The 9,615-nt window shown below is 54.8% G+C and overlaps 3 protein-coding genes across 3 annotated transcripts; 2 read left to right on the forward strand and 1 right to left on the reverse strand.

The window, feature by feature from the left end:
• Window positions 1–697: 697 nt before the first annotated feature.
• Window positions 698–1,916, forward strand: FIBRA_09242 (uncharacterized protein; the record flags this gene model as incomplete). The annotated part of the gene is made up of 2 exons (XM_012321561.1): window positions 698–778; window positions 1,008–1,916. The coding sequence occupies 2 exons, from the start codon at window positions 698–700 to the stop codon at window positions 1,914–1,916; spliced, it is 990 nt and encodes a 329-aa protein (XP_012176951.1).
• A 1,359-nt stretch (window positions 1,917–3,275) lies between these two features.
• Window positions 3,276–6,218, forward strand: FIBRA_09243 (uncharacterized protein; the record flags this gene model as incomplete). Its single annotated transcript, XM_012321562.1, has 18 exons — window positions 3,276–3,473; window positions 3,523–3,789; window positions 3,954–4,155; window positions 4,218–4,242; window positions 4,302–4,378; window positions 4,431–4,437; window positions 4,490–4,583; window positions 4,636–4,718; window positions 4,772–4,810; window positions 4,861–4,890; window positions 4,952–5,075; window positions 5,132–5,206; window positions 5,273–5,366; window positions 5,423–5,497; window positions 5,550–5,582; window positions 5,643–5,890; window positions 5,967–6,098; window positions 6,150–6,218. The coding sequence occupies 18 exons, from the start codon at window positions 3,276–3,278 to the stop codon at window positions 6,216–6,218; spliced, it is 1,872 nt and encodes a 623-aa protein (XP_012176952.1).
• Window positions 6,219–6,534: 316 nt separating this feature from the next.
• FIBRA_09244 (uncharacterized protein) lies at window positions 6,535–8,723 on the reverse strand (the record flags this gene model as incomplete). Its single annotated transcript, XM_012321563.1, has 10 exons — window positions 6,535–6,715; window positions 6,799–7,033; window positions 7,098–7,272; window positions 7,351–7,461; window positions 7,514–7,640; window positions 7,707–7,976; window positions 8,049–8,221; window positions 8,278–8,406; window positions 8,464–8,574; window positions 8,637–8,723. 10 exons carry the CDS (start codon window positions 8,721–8,723, stop codon window positions 6,535–6,537), a joined length of 1,599 nt encoding a protein of 532 aa, XP_012176953.1.
• Window positions 8,724–9,615: the final 892 nt, after the last annotated feature.

The raw sequence follows: 9,615 nt of genomic DNA on the forward strand, positions 1-9,615 counted from the left end.
TCCACCGCGATCGCAGGTTCAGCTCACACGACGGCGACTACGCGCCATCCCCCGTCTCCGCCCCTCTCCGTGTCGTCCCCCTCGACCTACCCGGCGACTCCCCTCCCCACCCTCACCCCTACTCCCACGTCTCTTACTCCTTCGACCACTACGCTCCACCGACGATCCCCCACCCCCACCATCTTCGCTACTACTATGGCAACAGCCCTGTCATCCTCTCCCCCTACGTCCACCACCACCCCGTCGTCCCCCCGCCGTGGCATCCCCATCTCCGCATACAGCCTCCCGCCCCGCCCTCGCCACCCACTCCGATCGTACACAAAGTCTGGATCCTCGACTGCAAGTCGTGTGGCACATTCTTCACAAACCGTGGCATGAAAGTGAGTCCGTCTTTCATCCCTCCTGATGGCACCCCATGCTCCAGTCGCGCTCCGGGCTGCAGCGTGGCGTGTGGTTTCGCGGAATTTGTCTTCTAGTCGCCCTCTGTCCCGCCCATTCGCCTGATCGCGCGATCTTGGTATTTGTGTGCGGCGATAAGGCAATGTTGTATCACATGGATTGGCTTCTGTTTAGCTTTTAAAGCTCTCGTAAGGGGTCCATCCCGCCAGCTCATCAGCACGATTCTTCCGGAGCACACCCACCATGTTGGAGTGCACTTCGTAGGGCTTGACCTTATTTCTGCTATCGGTTCGTTCTCATGAACTTCAATTCGCCTGATCGCACCGGACATCCTGCGGTATTTGTTCGCGGTGTGGGACATCGGTTGCTTCTGAAGCCCGTTTGTATGTGCCTCGCCAGCATGGCCCTTCTGTGATAGCCAAACTTTTATGCTGGAGTGTACTGGACTTTACCTCCACAATTAGTCCGTTCCCATGATTGCAATGCCCATCTCGCTGCATCACACTGAACGCTTCTGCGCAGGCCGAATTCTGATCCGCGCCTAGTCGCGGTACTCACTCTGCATGCCGCTTTACTTGTGCTGCCTATCGCTAACGTCCATTTTGTAGGCCGTTCTTCTCCTCCGCCCGAACGTTGCATTGTATTCAACAGACGCCCTCCCTGTCAACTGCTCTGCGTACTCGCCCCCACTGGATCCCGAGAGCGCGTCGCCGCAAGCCTCGACGTCCAGCAGTCCGTTCGGCTCTGAGCTCGGGGGCGCGCGGACGTGCGAGTGCCTCACGCAGACACTGTGCTGCCACAGTTGCGGCAACGCGGTGGGATACATGATCGTCAGTCCGTGCCGTCGGTGCACGTCGTCCATCTCGCTGAGCAACCGGACGACGAACGGACACCGATTCGTGTTCTACTCGGCCGAGGTTTCCGCCGGCGAGCGTCATTATCTTGCAGGCGAGCGCGGCGTGGTACCCTTCCACCCCGTGCCGCCACCCATGGTCAGCAGCGGAGCACAACAACTCGCAGGGTGGTACGTGAGGCGGCCAAACGCGCGCATGGCTCCGTATGCGCGGGATCCTGTGTCAGGCATGCCGCTGCAGATGGCGATTCCCTCACCAGAACCCATGTCGCCGCCGAGTGCGGACGGGGAGACGCGGTTTCCGTCCCCCGACACGGAGTCGCCAGGCGCAAGCAGTCTGTCTCCGTCGTCGAGCACAGAGTCAATGCCGCCGCTGATGGACCTGGATGCGCCGCCGCCACAGCACAGCCCGCCTGTTGCGTCCGCGTCACCCAGCCACGTCCCGAACGAACCCGGATCTACGTCCGCGGAGAGCAGCGTACCCCCGCAGCGGATGCAGACAGGCGACGTGTTATTCTGGCATAATCTGGTGCGGAGCGGGGAGATCCCTGCTGTGGTCGATAATTTGCGTGCACGAGGCAGGAGCGACGGGGAGGACAAGGGGGTGGACAAGGAGGAGAGCGCAGCGGTGGTCCCGAAGCGCAAGGTGTTCGCGGGACGGTGAGATTCGCAAACGACGCGCGACGACATATTTATGACGGACACGGATCCATACCGAGCACGAAAATGCCCCACGACCGGCACGCACCATACCCTGTGTCATTCCGCGTATCTATTCTTCTTGGACAGTGTCTATCTGGTTATTGGTATACCCCCGCCCGTTCCGCTGTAGTTGTGTGGGCCCTGGCTGCCCGCCGTTCGCACTGTATGTATTTCGCGCCTTGCCACCTGTATATCGTGCCCGTTCAGTTTGTATCTAGCAAGTTTTGGCTGGTTGCAATGCATTTGGTAGACACCGCCGGTTGTCGACTGCCAGGGTCGGACCACCGGTGGCGGAATGGCCAAGTGTAGACGAAACCGAATGTAGGCGTAAAAAGCCGAAGGAAATACATTCCAAGTGGTGTGAATTGTACATGCCGGTCTCAAATTTAAAACATACATATATCTAATATCCGTTGCCCGCCAGCATTCATGCTAGTCAGAAGTCGTTTGTGTAATAGGGAATCTCGTGTGTATCTTCTACTTGTTTTCTTGGATCTTGTTTTTCTGTTTATGGGTACCGCTATCTGTGTTCTACCAGAGCTTGCGTCAGAATTGTCTGTGCTGGGACGGCGTCGCAGGGTGTCTTTGTGGATCCATCTTGAGGAGCGCCGCGTCGAGATTGATACGTTTTAGGCAGTTCTCCTTCCAAGTTTGGTGTGTTGTCTGTGCACTCTAGGCTCGTTCATACGATATGTTTGTAGCTGATAGTTTCTTTGCGGACGTGTACACTGAGCCGTCGTGCTCTCATAGAGTAGTTTCCCCCTCTTTGCGCAAGCTGCTTGTCCCATCTTGGGCCATGGAATCGGTCCTCTCACTGCAATATGCAGTCGCTTTGCTGGATCCGGTTTCCACTGGCGGAAGCTGAACAGGAAACAAAACCGACCACTCGGGAGTTCTGAGATTTGGAGAAAAGTCGGCCAGTCGCACGGTTGGTAACCGTCCAGTGAGGAGGGCACGGGTGAGTGGGAACAAGGTGGGAAGGTGCTGACTTATGGCGGCGCTCCGGAGCGAAAGAGTCCGCGTCGAGGACGCCGAGGCGCGTCGCTCCGAGATGCCATCCCTCGCCTGCTCACTTCATCCGCTGAAACATCAGCCATGCACTGGCGGCCTGCCGCTCTCTCTCACAACCCACGACGACAGCCACCCAGTCGTTGGTAACGGTCAACTCCGCAGCAGCTCCCAGCGTCCCCACGGCGGTCTCCAGCGTTTTTCTCATCTGTCGGGGTCATCCAGTGCGTAGGGCACCTCGCTGCTACAACCACCCACGCAGCCTACACAGGTCCCTCTCTCTACCGCCCCCGCCGCTCTAACGATGCTCGCAATGCGCTCCGCCACCCTCGCCGCGCTGCTGTTTCCCTCGCTCGCTGCCGCGGGGCCTCTCGACGGCCTTGAGCGCACGCTCGCGAGCATCGTCGACTGCGCATCGTGCCACGCGGCCCTGCCGACTTTCAAGAGCATCGCGCACCTCGGCGACGCCGCGTTCGTGAAGACGATCACCGCGGCATGCATCGACATGCAGGTGTGCCCCGTCTCCACGCCCGCCGGCGACCCGCTCACCCCGCCCGCAGATCGAGGACAGGGATGTGTGCGAGGGCGCAATCCGCACGCAGGGCCCAATCCTCGCGCACGACCTGCGCCACTTTGCCCTCGGCGGCCAGACCGCGACCCGGTTCTGCGACGCCGTCTTTGGGATGTGCACCCCGCCCCCCGTGAACGAGTACACCGTCCCGTTCCCCCGCCCCCCGCCGGAGCGTCCGGCACGCTTCCGCTCGGCGGGGCGGCCGCCGTTCCGTGTTATGCACTTCAGCGACGTGCACATCGACAGACAGTACACGGTGAGTGCGCACGCCTTCGGATTGCCGAGATGAGACGACTGGCACTCTGCGGTGTCGGCGGACTGGGGCAGACATCTTGATCGTGGCTGTCAATATACGGCTGCACAACATATACCCCCTTTCAATTCGCTATATGCGTTATATGCTGATGACTGCTCCCACAGGTCGGCGCAGAAGCTAATTGCACCAAGCCGATATGCTGCCGCGACTACGACGGGAGACCCAAACACGTCAACGCACCTGCGCTGCCCCTCGGAAACAGGCACTGCGACACTCCGACGAAGCTGGTGGACTCGATGCTGCAGGCGGTGGAGCGCTTCGGCGCCGACGCACGGTTCTCGCTCTTCACGGGAGACGTCATTGATCGTACGCCTATTCTCGTGCCTCGCAATGCCAGTACTAAGTGAGCTACCTCGTACTGCTCCCAGATGCCGTTTGGGAAGTGAGCGAAGTGTGAGACACGTAGATCGTTTGTAGAGCCATGTTGGTCGCTCACTCCGTATGTCGTGCAGCGGTGTCTCGCGCGACATGCAAACGTTCAGCGATCAAATGGCCGCAAGGCTGAATGCGCCGTTGTTCCCCGCCCTCGGTGCGCTCACTCCTCGTGTTTGTATGTTTTTTTTGCTGAGTTCGGACCCAAGGTAACCAGTACGTACCAGTCCGTGCAGGTATATACCTGACGTCTCATCTCCACACGCAGCGAATCGGCACCGACGAACAGCTTCCCGCGCAACACCACTGAGCACGAGATAAACTCCGAGTGGGTCTTCAATGCACAGCGTGCGAGCTGGGCTGTAGGTCGCCATATGCGTCGACGTACCGTTCCGCTCTGACACACCCGTGCAGCAATGGATTGGTGAGGAAGCTACTGACCAAATTCGGCACCATTCTGGAAGTTATGCCGCGATGGCGCCTGGGACAAATCTGCGGTAGGCTTTTTGTTCGATACTGCGACGCCATGACTCGATCTGACTCCTTCTAGTATTATTTCTGTGAACACACAGTATTGGTACAAGCAAAAGTACGTGCCTGCAGCGAATATGCTCACCCGCGTCTCTGACCATGCTTCAGTTTCTGGTTGTACGATAGCGACGACCTGCAGTACGTGTACTGTGTGCTCGTTATGTTTGGTATCACCCCGGTGACCGATGCACTTGTACAGGCCCGATCCGAACGGAATCCTGGCCTTCCTCGTGCAGGAGCTTCAGGCGGCGGAGGATGCAGGTCAACGTGCTTGGATCATTGCCCATATGCCCCCGGGAAGGGGAGACGTAGCGCACGATCAGGTGAGCAGCTTGCACTTCGAAATCAGGGCTCGAGTCCACCTGGATCGTTTCTGTAGTCGTCATACTTCGACCAAGTCATCCAGCGCTACAAGAACACAATCGCAGGCCAGTTCTATGGTCACACTCATGCTGTACGTCTCACTTGCACGCGGACCACAGACTACATGTGACAGTTGATGTACTTCGATTTGTTCTAGGACGAATTCGCAATTGGCTATTCGAACTACAGCGATAGAAGCGCCGCCACGGCAATGAGCATCGCCATGATTGGGCCCGCGCTCACTCCTATGAGTCCGTTCCGCGGTTCTATGTCGTTCATCGTGAGTCTCATGTAGGCTTCGCTGCAGGTGGAAATCCCGCGTTCAAGATGTACGACATCGACCCGGACACGTACGAAATAATGGATGCGCGGACGTACATAAGTAAGTGACGCTGCATGCAGACCTGTGTGCGCTTTGACGTATCCCTCTTCAGCGAACGTGTCCGACCCCAACTATCACCTACACCGTGAGCGTCCCTCTTATCACGTTTGATCATTGGCGTGCGAGCTTACCGCTGCGCCCTTAGCGACCTGGGAGCTGCTGTATAGCGCGCGCGACTCGTACGGTGCGCTGGTCCCTGCGCTCGCGCCCAACGCGTCGCTCAGCCCGGCGTTCTGGCACAATTTGACGGAGGTCTTCTACAAGAACGACAGTGCGTTCCAGGCGTACATCGCGCACAAGCCGCGCGGGCGTGAATTCGTGCGCAGGCCGTGCGTCGGGGCGTGCAAGAACGGGACGCTGTGCGAGATGCGCACGTTGCGCTCGGGCGTATGCGTATGTCGCCGCTGTGCATCTTCGTTTGGGCGTGTGTGCTGACGTGCTTGTGCGTGTGCTTGTCGCTGCTCGGAAGGCGACGGCGTCGGGACCTGTCTTCCGCCTGCCTGGCGGCCATGCGCAGTTCACGACGGAGCTCGAGTCGTGCGAGGGGCACGGCATTGGGCATATCGTCCGGGGGCTTTTGGCGAAGCTCTCCCCACAGGCTGTGAGTGAGGACTCGTCTGCGTCCTTCGCGTGCTGACTGAATGATGCTCAGGGCCAGAAGGCGAACGTAGAACCTGTACCGCAAAATGACGACCACAGCCAGGCCGTATTGTGGGTGTAATGCGTGACTGTTGAAGTATCTGTCGATCGTACTTTCTATGCACTATCTCAGTCTGGGATGAGATTCTACGCACTAACTATAGAGGACATGTATGTTTGTTATAGAGCCGAAAAACGGCAAGGACATTGGACATTTGTTGTTTATATTTTGTAATGGTTGTATTCATATGGAATTTATGCATATACCATATACCAGGGTACGGTTTCTGGCAAAGCTCTCCCCAGAGGCTGTTAGTACGGACCGTTCTTCATCCAATGCCAAGTTGATCTTACGCGTCAAGCTTTTGGCCGCCATCATGTCATTTAGGCGGCTGAGCTTAGTTAGCATTCCGTCCTCTCCTCCGAAACATGACGTTAGCCTTCAAGTCAGGAATTAATGAATAGCCGACGAAGGAGGAAGGAGGAACTACAGCCTCCTTCTCCATCTTCATCTCGTAGTTCACCACGAGATGCGAAAGCACTTCCTTCAGCTCTGTTGACGCGAAGAACCGGCCGGGACTGCATAGAGGCAATACACACCCAGCGGCAGGCAAGCACATGGTCAGCCGACACAACAACAATATCGCAAAGAAGCGTCCCACCATGCATGTCGCCCATACGCAAACGCCAAGTATTCCGAGCTTGTGTTGACGAACTTAGCTGTCTCGCCCGCATTACGCATGTTGGAGAACCGCCACGGGTTGAACACATCTGGATCTGCATATATATTCTCGTCATGGTGTATCGCTCTCGCAGTAGTCATGAGGCGCGTCCCTGCTGGGATGAAAGTGCCGTTTGAAAGTGTGTGGTCCTTCAGCGCTGTTCGAATCATCGAGCCTGCCAGATGAAAATCAAATCTTTCGGTGAACAGCAATAGAGACCTGTAATCGATCCCGCGTACGAGTACTGAGTCCTTCGAATCGCATGAGCTCCTTCAGGAAACTGTCCATCTTGTCCAAGCGATCTACAGCGTCTTTGGTCCATTCATGCGTCCGCGCTACCGTTTCGACTTCGTCTCGGAGCACCTTAACATACTCAGGGTGCACAGCAAGATAGTACAGCGCAAGCGTGAGGGTCTGAACGCAAAATTCATGAAACAATCCAATGTCAGTCAGCCGACAATTGTCCTTTACCTAGGAAAGGCATAAACACACCATAGATGAGGTATGAATGGCTGCGACATTCAAGATGAGAACACGAAGAGGCACTGTAGTAAGTGGCACGTCTGAAGGTCTTGCGTCAATGAGCCATTGCAGGAGATCTTTCTATCAGGGTTGGTCAGAGCAAAGCGCTTCACACGTCAGCAATAAGACACACAGGTTTGTCGATCCAGTCGTCGCCCAACTCCTTCGCGAGTCGCAGCCTCTCATTCAGTATCGGATCGAGAAGTTCATGACCGCGGGCAACACTCTTGGAAACGCTTAGAAGGAGACGTGTGGCAAGCCTAAAATGTAGTGCAATATGTATGAATATTAGCTGGGCGATGGTATATGCAAAAGTGGAAACGCACGGTCTGAGAAATTCTGGAAACATCCTGACAATCGTGGCGCCGACCATCAAGTCAATGGTGAATGACTTGTTCAGCTCGCAAAAGTCTCTATTTCTGCCTGGCTGGTCAAAGTCGTGGAAGGGACGACAGAGAAGCATTGAATTCAGCATGATCTTCCGAAGCAGATCGAAAGGGAAAACATACATAGTGGCAACCCAACGAACAGACGATTGGTCACTCGACAGACCACTTCCGTCAACATCTTGTTCGCTGGGACCGGCGTCCATTGATCTATAAGTACCGGATCACAAAGCGGATGTTCACATGTAAGCCCTGCGAGTGTACTCCATAGAAGAACAGTACAAAATCATACCTTCTTTGGTGAGACTAAGTTCGTCATTAAAAGCCGTGACAATTTCATCGTGGATGTTGGGGAAGAGTTCCGCAAGATGGCGAGTAACTCGAGTGATGAGGAGCGGGATATGATATATACTGGACGCCAGCCCTCGCCCTAAGGTGTATTCTTCTTGGATAAGCTGGCGATTTACGTAAAGTTGGGTAGCCGTGCAGAAACAATGATCTTGGAACACACCTCTTGGAGAGCGACTGGAAACGACAAAATGCTGTCCGGCACCTTGCGCAATTCTTCCACTAACTCGGACCCGGTCACAAGGACAATCCAACAGTTAAGCTCAGCGATCTTGAAAACACCTCCTTTGTACTTGATAGAGGTACCATTCGAGCACAGATCAAGGCAGAAACAGGAGGTTCCACATACCTTGGAATAACCCTCTTGCAGCACATCTTTGGAATAGAGGAGTGTTCTGAATGCGCCAACATAAGATAACAGAGGCAAAGAAGATCCTCCAACGGTTGGTATGTGACTTAACTACGTGTGCATAATATTTTCAATGCATTCGCACTCAGTGAATGATAATCAATAATACATACCCGTCTGCCTTCCGACCCGAGCAAGTATGTTGTAATACAAAGAAGAACCAAGGAAAGCGCAACGTATAGAACAGCGTTCTCGTCCATACTGAGATGACTCTGAGTATGAACTAGAAAACAGTAGTAAAAGACTGAGTCAGCGCTGCAGGATCTCTATTCATCGCACCAGCACAGCGCAGAAACGTGTCTCCGGGTAAGACGAGCACCTGAAACAGCGTTTCGTGACGTCGTCGATAGATGAGACATCATGAACCATGGTTACTTACTGCCCTTGGCAATAATGATAATGGGATTTCGCACATTGATCAGGCAATTTTAGAACCCGCCTCGAGCCGATCCGAAGCCGATCTACACGCCTGGACTCGCAGGCCAGTCGGACTTAGAACATGCTCTTACCGTTTTCGTTGATTCTTGCTAAAAAGGAGATTCTGAGTGCGAAAATGAAGAACACGTTCTAACGACTGGGCTAACTCGACCGTGGATTGTACTTCGAGGCGTGAGAAAAAGGACTTAGTGAAATCGTCGCGTTCTCTCTTGAACGTACACAGAGCAGCTCAAGCTTCATATATATTTCTTCCCCTCGAAATAACCATGAATTGTGTATATACCTGTCAATACATACCATATTCATCCAGCTCCAGGTCTTCTGCAGTCTCCAATGCAAGCAATGCCTCAGGAAATCTGCTGTTTTCATCAAGAGCCCTGAAGTAAGTATCAAGGTCAATGGCTCAATGCTCTGCATCCACATCCCTTCTATTGTCTCCAACCTCATTTTCGAGAGTGACTGATATGGTAGATATGCTGCTATCTGCTCCTGACCCTGGGTGGTGTTCACCTACAATGGGAGTGTCAAGGTATCGCCCTTGACCCTACTCTAAACCCTAATCCCAGTACTCACTTGTGATACTGGTAATTGCAAGGCGAAAGCTTTGGTAAGGGCTTTTGGCTTGAGAGTGGCTAACTCAGAGAATGAGTAGAG

Source organism: Fibroporia radiculosa (genome assembly GCF_000313525.1).
Source record: "Fibroporia radiculosa TFFH 294 genomic supercontigs, scaffold19020, whole genome shotgun sequence".
In the NCBI taxonomy this organism is placed as follows: domain Eukaryota; kingdom Fungi; phylum Basidiomycota; class Agaricomycetes; order Polyporales; family Fibroporiaceae; genus Fibroporia; species Fibroporia radiculosa.